Source organism: Drosophila albomicans, chromosome X, assembly GCF_009650485.2.
Source record: "Drosophila albomicans strain 15112-1751.03 chromosome X, ASM965048v2, whole genome shotgun sequence".
Lineage (NCBI taxonomy): Eukaryota > Metazoa > Arthropoda > Insecta > Diptera > Drosophilidae > Drosophila > Drosophila albomicans.
In genome coordinates this window covers 27331568-27352531 of record NC_047627.2, presented here as the reverse complement: position 1 = coordinate 27352531, position 20964 = coordinate 27331568, and the positions used below count along the sequence as shown (strand labels likewise).

Genomic DNA, 20964 nt, shown 5'->3' with positions numbered 1-20964 from the left:
TTAGGAGGGCACCATGTATGTGGTTTGGGCTCGTGGCGAATCTGAGCTGGCCCTAGAGGATCATCAGTTTGCGCTGCCCAATGTGACGGCACCGCATGAGGCTGGTCTCAAGATGTTGCAATTGTTGCGTGCCGATAAGATTCTGATACCCGAAAGCGACTTGAATCAAATCGAAATCACATTGGAGCAGGCTCCAGTTCCAGTGCGTGAAACAACGTATTGGTGTCATGTCCAGCGACTCGACGATGTGACAAAGCAGCGACTGCACATTGTGCAATTCGAGCCAATCATTAAAACACCGGGCATCGTCCATCACATGGAGGTCTTTCACTGCGAGACGGATCCGCATGTGGAGATACCACTATATAACGGTGACTGCGAGCAGCTGCCCGCCGAGGCGAAAGTCTGCTCGAAGGTGATGGCATTGTGGGCCATGGGGGCGAGCACATTTACGTATCCACCAGAGGCTGGCCTGCCAATCGGTGGTGATGGCTATAATCCCTATGTGCGACTCGAGGTGCACTTCAATAATCCCGAACTCCAGACAGGTGAGTGCGAAATGTTCTCTCCTGTGCTGTGCTCTGCTGCCATTTTCAATTATTAAACCCTGAACACCCAAAAGGGGCAAGCGAAAATGCAAAGTCACTCGAAAGACTATTGTTGCGCTTTTATATTTATCGCAGTCGTCGTAGTGGTTGAGCTCTTGGACTGACCTGGGATTACGTTCTCTTAGTTGCTGATTTAACAACACTGGTTTGCTGGGGGTAAAATATTTCAAATGTGGTCTTTCGATGACCACTTTTCCTTATTTACTGTTTGACTTATTACTAACTTAACACCACTATTTCATTGTGATAACTGTTGACCTATGGGTCTGTTAAATTGCTTATTTGGTGCATTTTCCAACACTGATGAATACCACATTTTGATGAGCCAAAGAGTAATGAAGCATTTTCTCTCATTTTGATTACATTATCAACTTATTACTTTCTCGTCATCACTATTTCATTACGAGAACTGTTGATCTACTACATTTTTTATTTTGTTTCGTTTTTCAACACTGTTAAATAACCAATTTTTTGTGAGCTAAAGAGTAGTGAAGCATTTTCTACAGTTATATTACTTCCTTAACTTATTTGACTTATTACTTGTCTCACTATTTCATTACGATAACTATTTGTGCATTTTTCAACACTAATGAGTAGCAAATTTTTGATGAGTTGAAGAGTAGTGAACCATTCCCTACAATTTCATGTCAACAAAGAAAAGACAGATTTTGATATAATCACATGGATTTAAACATAATCATAGGATGCCTGCTTCGTCAGTGTAAAGTTGATTAATTTACCAACACTGGAATGCTGTTGATAAGCAGACTAAAATATGATGTGACTTACTTATTTACTGTTTGACTTATTAGTAACTTAGCATTACCATTTCTTTGCGAGAACTGTTGAGTTATACTGTCTGTTATATTTAATGTTTGGTGCAGTTTCCAACACTAAAGAATATCAATTTTGATAAGCTGAAGAGTAGTGAACCCATTTTCTACAATTAAATGTCTTTATCAACAATGAAGTGACAGATTTTGATGTAATCACATGGATTTAAACATAATCATAGGATGCCTGATTCGTCAGTGTAAATTTGATTAATTTACCAACACTGGAATGCTGTTGATAAGCAGACGAAAATATGATGTGATTTACTTATTTACTGTTTGACTTATTAGTAACTTAGCATTACCATTTCTTTGCGAGAACTGTTGAGTTATACTGTCTGTTATATTTAATGTTTGGTGCAGTTTCCAACACTAAAGAATATCAATTTTGATAATCTGAAGAGTCGTGAACCCATTTTCTACAATTAAATTGCTTTATCAACAATGAAGAGACAGATTTTGATATATTGATAATCATAGAATGCCTGCTCCGTCATGTGTGTGATATGTTTGATTAATTTACCAACACTGGCAAACATGCAATTTCTACAGCTGAGTGGCAAACGATGTTTCGTTGATTTGCATGCTTGTTGAGCTGCCAATTTGATTGCTGATTGCAACTACACTTGGCATATTTTAGTTAATTAACCAAGACTGACAAAACAGGAAGTGCGACGACGAGTCGCAACTTTGTCGCAACAAAAGTTGGCCACATTCTGACAATGGCAAATGTAATTCGATTTTGATGATTGTTGAGAAGTTGCCGCTTCTCACTTGCGCACCACTTAAAATCTCTGTGTGTGTGTGTGTATTTTGTCAAGTGTTGCACACAGAGAAAGAGAACGATATACGTATGTATATAGAAGGGTAGACGGAAGTGAAATGCATAGGGGAGATTTCATTAAAACTTTTGTATAAATAACAACGAGCAATGAGAACGAGAACGAGCAGCAACGCCATTGCAAACAGGAGCAATGTCATTATTGCTGCTTCAAGTGTCCTTGTGTCCTTGCGACGGCAGCGGCGTCGTCGTCGTCGTCGCGCATTACATGGCCACAAGAGCCGTGTGGCAAACAGCATGTTGAGTGCACCACTCAGCCCCCACTCCCCCCTCCTCTGTGTGTGTGTGTGTAGTTGGAAACCTCCCCCAATTTGGCAGCAATTGCATTAATATTAATCATACGCCCTGCAGGTCTCGTGGATAGCTCGGGCTTTCGCATTAAATTGTCAAAGACGCTGCGTCAATACGACGCCGGCGTGATGGAACTGGGCCTGGAATATACCGATAAAATGGCCATACCACCAGGACAAACGGCCTTCCCGCTGAGCGGCTACTGTGTCGCCGATTGCACACGGTCTGCGTTGCCGAGGACGGGCATCATCATCTTTGGATCGCAGCTGCACACGCATTTGCGTGGCGTTCGCGTCCTCACGCGACACTTTCGCGGCGAACAGGAGTTGCGCGAGGTGAATCGCGATGATTACTATTCGAATCATTTCCAGGAAATGCGCACGCTGCATTACAAGCCACGCGTTTTGCCGGTAAGTCTGCCACTCGCTTTGCATCCCTCGCTGAAAAAGTGTTAAGATTATAGAGCACAGGCACTTCTCTGAAATCAGAAAGAAGAGACATACAAATATTTATAACCGCCATAGGGTAGAAGAAGCTGTATGTAATAGACCGAAGGAGGCATTTCTTAATCAGGGTCATAAACCGAGACGATATACCCATGTCCGTCTGTCTGTCCGTCCGTTCGTATGATCACCTAGATCTTAGAAACCACAAGAGATATAGCCATAATTTTCGACAGCCCCGAAAATCGATAAAAAAAACGTACTTTTGAAGCTAGATACTTGTATAAACTATTTAAGAAATTCTTTTGTATGGGCAAAAAAAGAACGCCTACCTTCTACGGGTCTTAGTTGCTTTGGCTGATAGTCTGGTATATTTTGCACTATGTGGTATATTCTAAATGTGGTATTTTTAGTATTTTTTGCGGTAAATTAACTTGGTATATACAAAAATAACCTGTGACATATTCTTCGTCATTTTTGTGGTATATCAATTTGGTATGTATCAAAAATGACCTTTGGTATATTTTTAATATTTTTGTGGTATATTAACTTGGCACATACCAAAGATATAATATACCAAAGACAGTACCACATTTAGAATATACCTAAATGTGGTACTGTCTTTGGTATATTTTTAGTATTTTTTGCGGTAAATTAACTTGGTATATACATAAAATAACCTTTGACATATTCTTAGTAATTTTTGTGGTATATTCATTTGGTATGTATCAAAAATGACCTTTGGTATATTTTTAATATTTTTGTGGTATATTAACTTGGCATATACCAAAGATATAATATACCAAAGACAGTACCACATTTAGAATATACCTAAATGTGGTACTGTCTTTGGTATATTTTTAGTATTTTTTGTGGTAAATTAACTTGGTATATTCAAAAATAACCTTTGACATATTCTTAGTAATTTTTGTGGTATATTAATTTGGTATGTATCAAAAATGACCTTTGGTATATTTTTAATATTTTTGTGGTATATTAACTTGGCACATACCAAAGATATAATCTTAGTATTTTTACGGTATATTAATTTGGTATATTTTAAAATTACTGTCGCACAGCTTTGATTTTATCAAAATGGCTAGCGGGTATCTCACAGTCGAGCACACTCGGCTGTTATTTTTGACACCTCTACTTCTTAATCCGCTACATTTAGAATTTATTTACCCTCACTTTCGCACATTTTAGTTAGAGATTAACATTTGAATACACACATTTTATTTCCTTTCAATAGGGCGACGCATTGGTCACCACATGCTATTATAATACGCTTGCCGATGCAAATGCCACGCTTGGGGGATTCTCCATCAGCGATGAGATGTGCGTCAACTATATACACTACTATCCGGCCACCAAGTTGGAGGTGTGCAAGAGTTCCGTTTCGGAGGAGACGCTTGAGAATTATTTCATCTACATGAAACGGTAAGCGGATCTTTGTCTTCCTCCTTCCTTGTTTTGTACTTTACAACAAATGGAGGGAGTTGTCTGCCAGGGGGGTTAAGGGATATCTGTAGTGTCCAGCAGCTTACTTTTAACTCTGCTCGCTGCACAGTGGGGAAATTTAATAATGTATTTATTTATTTAATTATTTTAAGTCGCTTTTGCATTGTTTATTAGTTTTAATAATAGTTAAGTTAAAAAAACTCGTGCTAAATCTTAATTAAAATTTATTTTTTTTATTGAATTGTTTTTAACAGCATGCTGATTTTAATTTAAAAACAAAAAAAATTGCATAAACATGTATCGAAATTGTAGCTGTAAGGTTATCCTTGAATTTACTATCTACTATGTGTCCTCTGAAATATCGCCAGGATATAGCTGAAATATAGCGTACTTTCGATAAGGGACATTTCTCTGATCAGGGCATCTATTACTAGCCATTGGCATCCAAGGACTTTAAGGATATTATCATTGAATCGGCCTGAAATATTTTCAGGGGTTTGGTGTAGAAACAATGGCAACAAATCAAATATTGCGCTGTATCTCGGCCATGTGAAGGACGATCGTGATGTCCTTTGGCACAAGGATTGCTCTAAGAAACAAAAATAGGTTGATGTATTTAAAAGAACAAAAATCCTTATAGGACCTGCGATAAAAGGACTTATTTCTATACAATTTCTATAAAATAACTCTGCCATATCCTGTCTGATCCTTGCAGGTCATATGTTAAACGAAGTCCTTTGAGGAGAGCTCTCATCGTGAAGAAGGACATTCAAATAGTCGTTGCGGTTCTCGAGTTATCCTGAAACTTATGATTTTCGCATTTTTCCTTTAGCCCTTGTCAGAAAAATTAGAAAATTTTTCCATGTTTTTTTAATGCCATTCAATAAAGAAGGTCCTTGCGATCTTAGCAATATGTGTCCGTTAAAAATCCGTCAGGATATGGCCGAGATATAGCTAGTTTTCGAAAAAATACCCTCTTCGCACCCTCAAAGTATGCTATGAAATTTGTAAAGCGCCAAATTTGAAATCAACCGACAAATAACCTGTTTCAAAAGTATTTTATTTTTTGTTGCATACTTTGAGGATGCCCCAAATTACTTGCAAAAAATTAGTTTTCTTGTCATATCTCTGCCAAATCCTTAAGGATCTGGCAAGGACTTGCGTTTTTGTCATCCCGTTAACTAATACTATTGATTGGCATTTAAAGATTTTCAATATCCTTTCAAAAATTATATGCGAAAATTTTTTAAGGGGTGAGCATAGAAAAAATGCCAAAATTTCATAAAATCCACCGTATCTCGGTCATTTGAAGGACGATCGCGATGTCCTTTGGCACAAAGAAAGTTATAATCAATATAAACTGATTGGAACTTTCAAAAGGACGAACATCCTTACAGGAGCTGAGATAAAAGGACTTTTGTGTATAGAGAAAATTGGCTATAACTCAATTATGTCCTTGCGTATCCTGGCAGGCAATATGTCAAACGGTGCGCAATAATGAGGCCTATCGTCTGGCCAAAGGACATTAAAATCGTCCTTGTGGTTATTGAGTTATCCTGCAATTTATGGATTTTGCATATTTTCTTTGGCCCTGAATCAAGAAAATTTCAAGTGTTGGATTCTTAGATGACCTTGCGATTTTTTGATGTCAATCGGTAGAGGAGGTCCTTGTGATCCTAGCAATATGTGTCCTTTGAAAATGCGGTAAGATATGGCCAAGTTATGACCGATTTTAGTTTGGCTGGAATGCTTTGTATGAGTGCCCCTAAAAGTATGCAATGTAAATTTCTGATTTTTTTCAATTCGTTTTTAGCGGCAACTCAACCAAGTTTCTTTGAGAGATTGCAGATGTATATGGCTGCAAAATGGTTAAAAATATAAAATGCAGGAAATAAGCAAAAATTTGGAATTTTTTGAAAATAAATATACAAAATTTTATTCAGAAATTCAGGGAAAAGTCAAGTCTTTTTTTTGGATGTGCATTTGTTAAATACGTTTTCTTTACATACATTTTGTTGTTTATTTGTCACAATTACAATAATTTGAATGTGCATTTCATACATACATTTTCTTTTTTGTTTATAATATTACAATTTGGATGTGCATTTCTTACGTTTATTTACATACGTTTTCTGTTTTTGGATGTGCATTTGGATGTTCTTACCACTGTGTGCTGCCTGATTGCGTCCTTTTCGCTTGGTTTTTTTTTTTTTTTTTTGCCATCAAAGGCAAAAGTTTGGCATTCCGGCGTTTGTTGTGGCTCCGGTTGTGGGGCACCACCTCCTTCTCCTTCTTCTCCGCCCGTGGCAATATGCTTCTTTGCCACTCTTCCGCTCTATCTCGCTACGCAGTATTCATAACGGAAATGTCTTCAACTTCCTGACTGTCCCAAAAGCAGGCGACGCCAAGGTGCACGCTAATTGCCAACGTTAATGGGCATGGCCAGAGCGAAAACCCAGAACGAGAACGAGAATGAGAATGAGAATGAGAACGAGGAGAAGAAAGAGAGAGCGAAAACGATGGGAGAAAACTGGCAAGTTCGTTGAGTTGAGGCCAGAAGACCCAGAAAACGAGTCGAATAAAGTCGAGTCACTCTGCTGTCCTTATGGGTTTGGTCCCAACAAAAACAACACGACAATAATAAAACGGGGAAAAATACAAAAGCAACAGCAACAACAGCAACAAGAGCAAGAAAAGTTTACATTAGATTAGAGACTTACGAGTTTCAGCTTTGAATTTCGTTGCGGCATTTTTGGGTGAGAATTGCGGTAAATTTACAAAAGCCTAAAATGGTTTAAAGGCTTCTAGACAAAAGGCAGCTGATTCAATAAGCGACAGCGCGTAGTTGCTCCTTCTGCTCCTTCTGTGGCCCAGGTTATGAAGATTTACGAGGTGTTAAGCATAGCAAAACGGTCACGATGAACGCAAAAAGGTAAAGGAAACATTGCAAACTAAAAAGAAAGAGAAAAAATGTATAACATTTGACAGTTTTTAAAGAGTTGGATAAGAATTGCACAAGATAATATTCTCCCTCCCTCGCTTTTTATGTCCATCTGTCTGATGTCTTTTTTTCTTTTTTTGTGCAGACCTTTTAAGCCATTTGGCGCAGTTTTGTGCACATAGTTTACTTTGTGTTAACTCCGCGCACTTGAAAGTGCATTTGGAGGACAGAGAGTGAGACAGAGAGAGCACTTGACATTTACAGCTTCAAAAGGCATTTAAGTAACGAGTGCGCACTTCAATGTGTTGACCATGTTTTCTCAACTTAATGACCAAAATATATCATCATGAAAAGCTGCATTTACTTTAACAATTCAATCAGCAATTGGTTGCTCAATTGACAATTAATTACTATAATTTAATTAACTTTGGCATTGCAGTCAGTCAGTCAAGTTTCATTGATTGAATTTGCAATGCATTTTATTTGTATAATTTGCATTGCTCCCAAGTTGATTGAATTTTAAATGCGCCTTTCGATGAATCAATTATTTGAAAGGCCACTCGCAATATTATTCATAAATTATATTAATCATTGTTGTCTATAAAGCTGACAGCTGTAATTTAAATATGTTTTTTTTTTACGATAAACGTGTGTCGAGTGTCCAAAAACTTGTCACGTTCCTGAGTGACATTCAAAATAAATCTTAAGGTTTTTATACCCGCTACCCATAGGGTAGAAGGGTATTATAACTTTGTGCCGGCAGGAAATGTATGTAACAGGTAGAAGGAGACATCTCCGACCCTATAAAGTATATATATTCTTGATCAGCGTCAACAACCGAGACGATCTAGCCATGTCCGTCTGTCCGTCTGTGTGTCTGTCCGTCTGTGTGTCTGTCCGTCCGTCCGTATGAACACCTAGATCTCAGAGACTATAAGAGATAGAGCTATAATTTTTTTTCGACAACATTTGTTATGTTTGCACGCAGATCAAGTTTGTTTCAAATTTTTGCCACGCCCCCTTCCGCCCCCGCAAATCAAAAAAAAAAACGAATAACAAGCGTAATTTTAAAGCTAGAGTTACGAATATTGGTATATACAATAACTACTATAGTGGTTATGATTCCTGAAAATTTGGTTGCGATCTGATAAAAATTATCGAAGTTATTAAAGAAATACTTTTGTATGGGCAAAAACGCCTACTTACTGGGGGTCTTAGTTACTTTGTCTGACAATCTGGTATATTGTGCCGTCTATGGTATATTTTGAATGCGGTACTATATAGATATATCACATATACCATTTGGTATATTTTGTAGTATTTTGTAGTATATTTGGTATATTTTGAGAAATATACCGCAAAATATATTGCTTTTATTCAATGGGTAGCGGGTATCTCACAGACGAGTACACTCGACTGTAGCTTTCTTACTTGTTTTTTTTTTTTTTTTGCATATTTTTCGTATTTGTTTTGTTTTCAAAAAATCTCTTGAACAATTGCCGAGGATTTGTGCAGATGTCATTCTGTTGAGCTTCGATTAGCATGTGATTTCATTTCATTTCGATTAAGCTGTGAAATAAAAAACTTTATAAATGCCATAAATAATTTACTTGGAATGCTTTCAACTTTGGAATATATGCAAAAGCTGAGTAAATTGTAACAACATTTAAATATTTCTAATGCCAGTCAAAGTCTCTTCAATAAACACAATTCTTTAACTTATTCTTAATATTTACGTATATATGGACAGATTAACATTTTATTTTATTTTGAATAAAAATTTATCTTAATGAATTAATCTTTTTATTTTAAGAGAATGGAAGAGCAGCGTAATTTTCAATTAAAATTTTTGATTGACAATCTGATATATGTATTTTGTACTCTAGAATAATGTTGTTTAATGTCGATATATACCAAATATAGCCTTAAGTATATTTTGTAGTATTTTTTTTTGTCATATTTATGGAACATTGTTTCTGACAATCTGATATATTTTGCATTTTATGTATGTTATTTATAGGTACACAATATCGATATACCAAATACAACATTTGGTATATTTTTAGTATATTTTAAGAATAGTACCGCACTGTTTTACTTTCATTAAAAATGGCTAGTTGGCATCTCACTTTGGTATATTTGCAGTATTTTTTTTTTTTTGGTATATTTATAGAATATGGTTTTTATTGAAAATGAATAGCGAGTGTCTCACAGTCGAGCACACTCAACTGAAGATGTCATGCTTGCTAAAATTGTTTTTTCGCTAGAAAATTATTATTATTATTTTATTTTTAACGAATAAAACTCCTTAAGGCCTTCAAGCCAGAGAATTGCCAATATATGTTTATTGGTATTCTGTTTGGAGCAGTATTCTTTGTCTGTGCTAATTCTGGGAATAATTCCAATGACAAAGGCTCATCTCGTTGCAATAAGGAATTGTATTTGTCATTTCAATAAAATAATAATAATGTTAAATGTTTGCAGAAATTTTAATAAGCACAATCTTTGACAATAAATTGCACAATTTATATTTTAGGTATATAATTTTGTGTGTTTTAATTTTGGCTTTCATTTAAAGTGTTCTCACAAGCAGAAGCATTAATTAAATAGTTTACTCAGCTATTTCGCGCTTACGCTTAATAAATATTCCATGTAAATGGTGTCCTTTAAAGAGAGAGAGTGAAAATTGCGCATTTAATGGAAAAGTGGGTGGTGGAAGGAGGAGAGGAGAGGAGAGGAGTAAAGCGGGTATTTGCTAATTGAAAATGCCACCTTAATGTGGCGACATTGTGTTCGCTCTCTATTGCAGTCACATGACTTTATCTCTACTACTTTATCACTAACGTTCTTTCTCTGTCTCTGTCGCTTGTGCAGGAAGGAGCATCAGCATGGCATCCACTTGAACGGGGCACGTTCGGTGAATTATCACAGCATCGAGTGGACACAGCCGAGGATTGACCAGCTGTATACGATGTACATCCAGGAGCCGCTTAGCATGCAATGCAATAGATCGGATGGCCAGAGGTTTGAGGGTCACAACTGGGAGGGCGTTGCGACGACGCCAGTGCAAATCAAAATACCCATCCATCGCAAATTGTGCCCCAACTACAATCCGCTCTGGCTGAAGCCATTAGAGAAGGGCGAGTGCGATTTGCTTGGCGAATGCATCTACTAGAATGTGAATTGGAATCGGAATCGGGATGCGAATGCGAATGCAAGTGTGGCAAATGCGAATGCGAACTACGGATTGCAATTGTAATGGATTAGATTGCATTTGTGTTGTGGGTCACGAGACGGGGCGGGCAGAAAATTAAAGGGGGTACACACACACACGCACACTGAGTTGTAACTGTGGATTTACACGCTGTTTTTGCCGCTTCTGATTTCCACTTTCTTGCTATATATATTTTTTTTTTGGTGTGTGGTGAATTTGCTACGAAAGTGGAAACGTAGAAACTTGGCAAAGCAGCTTCTTCATTATATTCATTTTAATGTTTTTTTTTTGTTTTTCTTCTTCTTCTGCGTCTTCTCTTGTTGTGAATTGTCATCAGCAGCAGCAGCAGCGGCAGTTTTATCGTGAAATGAAATCGAGAGAAGACAAAAGGCCAACGAGGCGAGCGAATGTGCAAAACTTTCTCTAAATAACTAATGAATCTTCTTTTTTGTTTTCGTTTTGGGAGGCTCAACTCGAGTTGAGTTGAGTTGAGTTCGCTTTGCCTTTGAAATTGCTGCCAATTGCCGACAGCGGACAAAAATTGTAGCATACTTTTCAGCGTCAGCTTAAAGCAAATGACACAAACAAAGCAACAACACAAAAAAAAGCAATGCCAAAGAAAACGACGATGAACAAGAAAGATGAAAGCAGAGAGCATAAATATGAGAGATGGGGGATGGCGTCGAATAGTCACTTGGGGCGAGGCAGTTAGGGGGGAAAGAGAGACGACAGCTGAAACAGTTTTCAATGAGCTAACGGCACTGTTTATACAATATAAATGAGCCAACTTTTGAGCCAGAGTCGGCATCATGCGAATGGCAAGATAAAAGGATGCGACTGCATCAACTGCAACAGCGACGTGGCAAACTCTAATTACCAGAGCCAGAGAAGAGCCTACAGCATTCGTCTCTGCTCCCTCCCCTCATTCTCTACCTCTTCCATTCTAATGAATGCAACTCTTGAGAGGGGACAATGCCAACAGCCAGGCAAAAGTCCTGACCAATACATGACGATTGAATGTGCACACAATCGCACAACATTTGCAATTATTTGCAATGCAGCTCTAATCATGCATGGCCAACTCTCTTATTCATACAACATGTTTAGCATATACTATATATAAACTACGCTCGCTTGCATTCACAAAAGCTAATCATGGTTAAACTGGCAGTGAATATAAATATTCAGAGTATAGTACATTCTAAGCATTCACATTGACTGCAGCCATTCAGTCTCTGTGTGTTTGCTTGCCATTCACACATCTTCGCTAAAACTTCAAAGCGTGCGTGACACGACCTTGCACGACTCACGTCTCTTTGCAATCTAGCTTGTTCTTTCCACTCACTGAGTGAGTCTCTGAGTTTATGCTCTTTATTTTGATACCGACTCACTTGCTACTGATCTTAGTAGCTTTGGTTCAAAGTCTGGTATATTTTAAGTATAGTACTATACCAATATACTAAATATTACCTTTGGCATATTTTCGATATGCTTTGGTACATTTTGTTCTTCATAGTATATTTTAAATATGGTACTATATCAATTTACCAAATATTGACTTTGGCATAGTTTTAGTATTCTTTTCTTAATGGTACATTTTAAATATAGTACTATATCAATATACCAAATATTGTCTTCGGTATATTTTCAGTATATTTTCGGTATATTTTGCAGTTTATGGTATATTTAAAATGCAACACTATAAATATACCAAATATTACCTTTGGCATATTTTCGATATGCTTTGGTATATTTTGTTCTTCATAGTATATTTTAAATATAGTACTATATCAATATACCAAATATTGTCTTTGGTATATTTTCAGTATATTTTCGGTATATTCACTATTTTATGGTATATTTAAAATGCAACCCTATAAATATACTGAATATTACCTTTGGCATATTTTCGTTATGCTTTGGTATATCCTGTTCTTTATAGTATATTTTAAATATGGTACTATATCAATATACCAAATATTGACTTTGGCATAGTTTTAGTATACTTTTCTTAATGGTACATTTTAAATATAGTACTATATCAATATACCAAATATTGTCTTCGGTATATTTTCAGTATATTTTCGGTATATTTTGCAGTTTATAGTCTATATAAAATGCAACACTATAAATATACCAAATTATACCTTTGGTATATTTTCGATATACTTTGGTACATTTTATTCTTCATAGTAGATTTTAAATATAGTACTATATCAATATACCAAATATTGTCTTCGGTATATTTTCAGTATATTTTCGGTATATTTTGCAGTTTATGGTTATTTAAAATGCAACACTATAAATAAACCAAATATTACCTTTGGTATATTTTAGAATTTTTGTGTTATATTTTATGAATAATACCACACTGTTTTGTTTTCTTCAAAAAATGGGTAGCGCGTATCTCGCAGTCGAGCACACTCGACTATAGCTTTCTTAATTCTTCGAAATTTGCAACTCGATTGCCAATTATTGCTGCTGCTGCTGATGAACAGTTGATGCAACTCTTAAGCATTTGCCACACACACACACTGACTTTTGATATACAAACATACAAATACGAATATAAATATGAGAAAAGTGAAAAATAAAAAACCAAAACAAAAACAAAAAACAGATGACAAGAGAAATACATATGCACAAACATTTAATGGATACGTTTAAGTGTAGCTACATATATGTAAGATGTGATAATTGTTCTACGGCTAAAAAAACAAAAAAACAAAATACATAAAAACCAAAACAAATCAAAATAAAAAAAAAAACACAAAACCTATATATGTATTTAGATGAAAATTTATATAAAATGTAACACACAAAGAGAACAAAAAAAAAAAAAAAAACAGAAACAAAACAAAACAAAATATATAAATAAAATATATACAAAAAAGCCTTCACGCTAAAAACCAAAATCTATTATCTAATAAAAACTAAAATAAAAAAAAATGACCACCATACCAGTATGAAAAAAAATTAAAAGCTTGTTTTAATTACCGTGGGGGAATTGCATCAAAAGGGCTTTTTAATTAGAATTGTAATTAAATTTCAAAAAGGTTGACAATTTTTTTTTTCACTTTTTAAGAGTTTAAAGTATAAACTTTGAAAACTAAGAATTCGAGAGAAAAAGGTTCAGCTTTAAAGAGTAAACGGTAATCTTTGAAAACCAAGATTTCGAGAGAACAGATTTCAGTTTTTAACGGTAAACGCTAAACTTTGAAGAGCAAGAATACCAAAAGATGTTTTTAGTTATTTATCTTAATAAAAATTTTCAATGAGTTAAAAATCTTTTTAATAAGTGACTTTTCAACCATTTAAACTACTATTTAAAAAAATCAAAAGCTAAAGAAACAACCTTGTGAAGATTGTGTATATAATTATTTAAAAAAAAAAAACAAAGTAAAAATTGAAGGACAAAGCTTTTCAATTTCTTCTAATTGATTGCACTGCACGTAAAGTTACTTAAAAAAGAGCAAAAGTTTAAGGACAAAGCTCTTCAATTTCTTCCAACTGATTGAGCTGCAAGTTTAAGTTACTTAATGTGAAATGACTGCGAAAACGTAATTCGGAATGGTCGCTTGATAAACTTAAGTTTATTCATTTGAATGAAGTTCGTTTCATTTTTGTTTTATTTTGCTGATAGATAGTTGCTGAACTCGCGCTGTTGGCCCAATACTTTGTGGTTACAAATCGATTTGGGCTGGCCACTTGGCTGTCAGTTGATGATGATGGCTTATGGCCGTCTCTTTGCCACAGCGCCACAGAAAAGAGAGAGAAAGAGAGTGAAGGGGGAGAAAGGGGAAAACGCTCTGATTTTAGCCTTCAACGCCGTTGACTGTGTGGCATTTTAATTGATTTTCAGTTTTGTGCGACGAAAAGGAAGCGCGTTTGGCGTTATGAAAGTATTAAAACGGTTGCAATCCAATTAAAAGTTTTTAACGAAATCAAGCAAACAAAAAATACAAAATAAAAACAAACCATTTTTTTTTTTAGGTTAGATTGAACGACCATCGGATGCCCTGCAGTGTTGTATTTGCTATGAAATAAGTTAATCTAATAACATTTCATTAATTTGAAATATTAAAGTGGAATCTTGACAAGTTAAAAGAAAGCAGGACTCTCTCCACATTAAATTTCAAATAGTTTGCACTATTTAAAGGGTATTACAAAGCTCTCTCACACACACACACATACACATACACAACACGCACATAAACGTGCTTGATTTAATATTCATAGACGCAGTGTGCACAGAGATTCAGTTGCATATAAATATGAATGATATGGGGAGATCCAGTGTGATGTTTTTTTTTTTTTTTTTTGTTGGTTTTTGTTTTTGTTCCCCTCCCTGTTTTTGCAACTAAATTCGAATCAACTGCTGCTGTCATTACGAGCGCCGCATTTGAGACCTTTCATTTTGAAATAAATACATAAATCCCTATATCCATTTTTATTTGTCGCTCACTGCACACTATGGGGAAAGTTGTCCATTTTCGAAAAAAAGACGCTTCTCCTACATATTATTGCCCACAAAATGTGCATTTATTCCATAGTGCTCTGTGTATAGTTATTCTGCTTGCGTTTTAAGTGGTCCTTGTTCTGTTTGATCTGCTCTTAAATTGCTTAAATTGCATCGACTCGTTTAATAGTTATTTGAATTCAATATTGAAATCAAATTATAAAGAGTACTTTAATATTGACAAGTTAAAAGAAACAAAGAAACATTAAATAAACTCGAAATTGATAAGAACATTTTTTAAACATTGAAGCTTTGTTTTCATAATTAAAGCTATACGAAAATATAAATACGATATCGTTAAATTATATTTTTGAAATTTTAATTTCGCGTTTTAAAAATTTTGAAAACCAATAAATTACTAAAGGCATATGGATTATAATTAAATATAAATATTTCCAATATTATTAATTTGTTAATAAAAAATTATTATTTTATTTTTTCAATTACTTTTTTGACTCAATGTGCACCGAATATTCAAGAGATTGCAAAGCACAGAGCAAGAAGATCCACAGCTTAGCATCGAACTAACGGAATGCGGAAGAAGAAGAGAAGAACAAATGCTGCTTTGTGAGTTATATTTAGACGCGTAAGACAGATGCAGAAGGAGCGAGAGAGAGAGACTAATATGCTCTCTGCTTGGCAAGCTTAAACGAAACTAAACATGAATAAGAGGCCGCGCAGTCGTCGTATTGGGTGACGAATCAGATAGTTGTTGTTGTTGTTGTGCTTGCTGTTGTTTTTGCTTGCCGTAAGCAAAGTCCGTTAGCTTATCCACTTGATCGACGCGACAACAGTGAACGACACCGAAGATGGGCAGCAAATGTAGTTCGGCAAAGAGACTTTTGCGCAGCCAAGGGATCTCATGGCAAATGTCGTCGCAAAATGTGCTCAACTGCAAGACATCAACCTGCACAGAGAGCGGGAGAGAGCAAAGAACACACAAAGAGAGCATTACTAAGGCAAATGAAAACGAATCGAGAGAGAGCAAGAGCGCTCTCAGTTTGCACTTACATAGGGTGAGTTGTGGGCAACAAGCACAAACTCATCGGCTACAGTGCCCGTTGGCTGCAGTGAACGCACATGCGCCCACACATGAGCCGGGACCTGCAGCGAGTTGCCACTGTTGCTGTCGAGCAGCTGCAGACTGCGACTCACATTGCAGCGCTGACCGAGCGGCATCGTTGCCATTCCCGATACACCGATACGCAGCTCAAATTTATCGTCATCGTCATCGTTAGCGGCACGCAATGCTTGCAGCCAGTGTTTCCAATTGCCTTTGCGTAAATTTCGTAGCCAAACAATGTTTAGCAAATGATTGTATTGCTCCAGATCCTTTTGTTGTTGTTGATCCTGCAGTAGACTCGAATAATCGAACATTTCCGCATCGTAGAGTTCACCCAGCTGCGTTTGCTGTTTGCTCAGCTCATTGAACTGCGACACTGTGATGTAGCTGAAATATTTATCGAGACCACTGACGATATTATCGAGTTGCAATCTCCCAAGCACTTCGTCCGTATTCGCTGGCGTTAGGAGCACATTCTTTGCGGGATATGCCAGAAAATTGACAAAACGCAATTGCGATGCACTCAGGTCATAGCACAAAGCCAAGAGTTTCACCTCCGTTAAACGTTTTAGCTTATAGCCAATGACCAAAGTCATAGCATCGACGGGATCACAGCCAATCAAACTGACATTGCTCTCGTACAGCGATCGCGTGACGTCCGCATTGCAACTGACATGACCGCCGGACGTCACTTCGATGATGCGCTGTTCATCCAAATAGATGCCATCGTTGCCACAGGTTAGATCCGCCGTTGGCTGATTGATTACCGTTGGCCGATAGATTGTCCTTTCGGTCGGATCGTAATAGTCATCGCTCGGATTGTTATAGCCATTGCTTGGACCACTGATCCTCACACCCTGGGGGCAATAGAAGGTCACCGTCTCGTTGTTCGACAATTCAACTTCGGTTAGCAGTTGCTTGAGGATCGCCGTTTTGCTGCCAAATGTCTTGGCCACAACGGGAAACGGTTCCCGGATATTCAAGTTGCATAATGACCATGAACCCGACACCAAGGCCAACAGAATGACGGCAAAGAACGTTCTCATCGTTGAAGCTCGCGATTCACACTGATCGTTGCGGTCGCTCAGTCGTCGATTGCTTCACCCATCTCCTTTATAAGCGAGCTGAGAGCGGCCGCTAAAGAGATGTGCATAATTCGCATCGTGCGATAGCAACTATCGCATAATAATCACGACAAAGCTTGGTGACTACACAAAAATAATTGTTTCATTCAGATTCAACTTATTGATATTCAATACTTTATCTTTTAAAATATTTTAAGAGAGCGGCCGCTAGAGATGTGCATAATTCGCAACGTGCGATAGCAACTATCGCATAATAATCACGACAAAGCTTGGTGACTACACAAAAATAATGGTTTCATTCAGATTTAACTTATTGATTTCCAATACTTTTTCTTTTAGAAAAATTCAATAACCGAAGTTATTCAATTCATAGAATAGTTTTAAAGCTATCTTGAATTATATCGCATAAAAGTTAAATTCTTCAAAATTATAAAATAGTTTTTATAGGTATACTGAATTTTATGGAATAAAAGTTAAGTTCTTCACTAAACTCTCATAAAATATTCACATAATATGCAAAATAAATAAAATAAAACCTGATTTGTAAATTTATTACGAAATCGTGAACTCTCGTGTCAAGCTAATTATTTCTTTAAGGTCTTTTTTATGTCCATCTCTAGTCAGCTCATACAATCGACAGCATTATTATTCTCAATCATACAAACATACATACATATATATATGTTAAATGCAAACTGCTGGAGACTTTATAGCAAAGTCCCCGTTTTAAAGACTTTTGTACAAAGAGATAAGAACAAACGCAGATAAAGCGTGTAGATGAAGCAAAATAAATATACATATATACTATATGGATGAATGTATTGACAATACATACAAATTTCTGTAAGAATATAAAGAGGAAAATACAATTATCAGCTCAATAAATTTGCTGACCAACTGTTGTCATAACAAAAACCTGAATTTACAAAATTAAAAAAACTGATAGACGAGGAAACAAATGAATAAAAGGAGAGAAGGGTCGAGTTACAGAAAGCAATTCCAGAAATATAATTTTTCGCTTTTAAAGTTAATATTTAGTGTGTAAAAATGTTGAAATTAATTCAATATATTATAACTAAATATATTATATTATAAAAAGTGGTGATGTTAGCATTTCATAAAGTACACACTTGACAGTCTTGCGATCTTTTAGCTAACTTAAAAATTTCTCCAAAAAAAATAAGAAAGTAGAACTAAATATAATAATAATTGGGGAATACGTGTAGCTGGAATAATAAATCCATATTTGAATGCATTTCCAAATCTGTACAGTGAGCATATTTTGCGGCTTTATCGTCAACTATGTTGACCCCATTGCGGTCGACAGAGCGACAGAGACAGCCATAGAAATAGAGAGAGAGAGAGAGAGAGAGAGAGGGGATTTTGTGGTACTTTTGGGGCTAGCCAAAGTGAATATTTAAATAAGAAGCATTGTCATTCCAATTGTGTTATATCATGAAGCAGCACACGGAGACAGCTGACAGATCCTTGACAGCACACAGCACAACAACAAGGACAACGACAACGACAACGACTAGAAGTCAACTCGTACAACAACAACAAGAACTAGCATGAGAACGAAGAACGATGACAAAACCAAGTGAATCGTGACCAGCACAAAGGTTGCTCTAAATTATGTGCACATGGTATTTGGTATTTGTAAGAGTGCTTAAAGGGTAGCATTGATTTGCAATTCATAAGCAAATTACAAGCTTCTATCGCATGTATGATTGGCAATCTTTTGAGATCGCATTCCCAACTAATTTGTGCCCTATTTGCCTTCAAAAATTGATCCGCTTAATAACAAACGAAGTTATACGAAAAAATACGCCTGAGTTAGGGTATGTGCTAGTCGGTGCAATCAGCTTTGTTTTCACTAAAGCAACTTAAAACGAACAATTCCTAGAGTATCTACAAGTCGAACATGTCTGGATTGCCATCTAATATTCACAAGTTTCAGCTGCAGAACTTTGCTTAATGACAAACGAAGTTATACGAGAAATATACTTAAGGTAAGGTATCTGCTAGTCGGTCTAAAGCGCTTTGCTTTCACTAAAGCAACTTAAAACGAGTATATCAAAGGGTATCTACAAGACGAGCATTACATTTTGAGCTAAATTTATAATTTGCATAAGCATTTTACAGGGTATGCACCCGTCGAGCATTGCTTATACCTTTCGAAAAATATGTTTAAGTTAAGGTATCTGCTAGTCGGTCTAAAGCGCTTTGCTTTCACCAAAGCAACTTAAAATGAGTATATTCAAGGGTATCTACAAGTCGAGCATTAAATTTTGAGCTAAATTTATAATTTGCATAAGCATTTTACAGGGTATGCACCCGTCGAGCATTGCTTATACAATTACCTTTCGACTGCTTAGTGAATTAATTACGCATTGCAAGCCGAAATTTTATTAGAATTAGAATTGCGAGGCACTAAATTGTTGATACTGGGTATCGGCTAGTCGTGCACGCCCGCTTGGCTAGGCAATTATGAATGGCGAATCAAAAATGTCAAGGCGGAAAGTCAAGTGGCAAGCGCACACGCGTAACGCAAAGACAAAACGTGAGCAGCCTCTCTTTCTCTGTATGTGTGTGTGTGTCTAGGTGTAGTCATAGTAGTGTGCGTGTGTGTGTGTGTGCGTCGCATGTAATCGCCTTTTGGCTGCTTGTCATTGCATTTGCGCCCACGCACACGCATGCAAAGCACATTTAATCAGCCGCTGCTAACTTCCTTCTGCTGCTTCCCCATTTCTCTCACCCTCTCTCTCTCTCACTTCTAATACCACTAACACAGTTTAAGGCCTGTTGCCATGTGTGTGTGATGCGTGTGAAACGTACGCAGCGAGAGGGGGTGGGAGTGAGGGGAGAGGCGTCATCATTACAGTCTCATCGTCGGCTTCATCTTCATTTTGCTAAAACATTTATCTGTGCACATCAATCGCACGTGTGTGCAAGAGCGAGAAAGAGAGAGAGAGCGAGCGAGAGGTGTGTGTGTGTGTGTGTGTGAATAAAGAAGAAAAATTTAATGTTGCAAACTTTTGATGTACTCTAATTTATATACAAACAGTCTGACACGCTGACAGCAAACAAGCACACAAGCTGGCAAGTCAGTCAATCAGTCAGTCAGTCAGTCACTCAGTCAGTTAGGCTGACAGTCTAGTCTGGCAGTCTGGCAGCATTTTGCAGTCAGGTCTGGCAACGCTCTCTATCTCTCTTTTTGCTACCTTTTCGCTCTTTCTATGTCTATGTCCTCTCGTTAAAGTAAATTTGTTTTTACGCTTGATGGCAAATTGCGCGACCTGCCTTCTTCCCCCTTTCCCCCTCCCTCTATCTGTGCCACGCCCCCCCCCCTCCCACGGTTCGCATTGCACTTGACTTTTGTGTGATGTGCGTTGGACCCGTTAATATTTCATATGTCAACGCAAGAGACAAACCCATCATATGAAAACCCCATGCTCATTTTTTGTCTCGCTTTCCACCTCCCCTTTTTTTTTCTTCTTGTATCCCTCAAATTTTTGTTGTTGAGGTGTGAGTGTGAGAGGAGAAAGCGTGTGTGTGTGTGTGTGTGGCACTTTAAATCGCTTGCATTTAAAAAAAAATGTGATTATGTGAAATTCTCGTGTGGGGAAATTAAATTTATACACAGATTCACAATTTTTGTGTGC

The 20964-nt window shown here is 36.8% G+C and overlaps 2 protein-coding genes and 1 long non-coding RNA gene across 9 annotated transcripts in view; 1 reads left to right on the top strand and 2 right to left on the bottom strand.

Annotated features, from left to right (window-relative positions):
- Positions 1–10883, top strand: part of LOC117567905 (tyramine beta-hydroxylase) — a 65817-nt gene extending 54934 nt beyond the window's left edge. For all 6 annotated transcript variants that reach the window (XM_034248216.2, XM_034248199.2, XM_034248208.2 and 3 more), the window contains 4 exons: positions 5–548; positions 2634–2983; positions 4269–4456; positions 10293–10883. In XM_034248216.2, coding sequence (XP_034104107.1) covers positions 5–548; positions 2634–2983; positions 4269–4456; positions 10293–10593 — 1383 coding nt within the window. In that variant the 3' untranslated portion in view covers positions 10594–10883. The remainder of the gene's footprint in view (positions 1–4; positions 549–2633; positions 2984–4268; positions 4457–10292) is intronic.
- The window catches only part of LOC117567961 (uncharacterized), a 54760-nt gene continuing 40339 nt past the window's right edge, over positions 6544–20964 (bottom strand). For both annotated transcript variants that reach the window (XR_004572100.2, XR_007955373.1), the window contains 2 exons: positions 7198–7428; positions 6544–6893 (listed from right to left, as the gene is read on the bottom strand). This is a non-coding gene — a long non-coding RNA (uncharacterized LOC117567961). The remainder of the gene's footprint in view (positions 6894–7197; positions 7429–20964) is intronic.
- Positions 15710–17291, bottom strand: LOC117567954 (uncharacterized). The gene is made up of 2 exons (XM_034248258.2): positions 16163–17291; positions 15710–16058 (listed from the first exon to the last, which is right to left on the bottom strand). The coding sequence occupies exons 1-2, from the start codon at positions 17258–17260 to the stop codon at positions 15807–15809; spliced, it is 1350 nt and encodes a 449-aa protein (XP_034104149.1). The 5' UTR covers positions 17261–17291; the 3' UTR covers positions 15710–15806.

Bases quoted from the DNA above. Each gene is read 5' to 3' on its own strand.
- LOC117567954 (XM_034248258.2), bottom strand. From the start codon at position 17,260: ATGAGAACGTTCTTTGCCGTCATTCTGTTGGCCTTGGTGTCGGGTTCA. The intron at 16,059-16,162 runs GTAAGTGCAAAC...CTCTCTGTGCAG, and splicing joins TTGCCCACAACTCACCCTAT to GTTGATGTCTTGCAGTTGAG.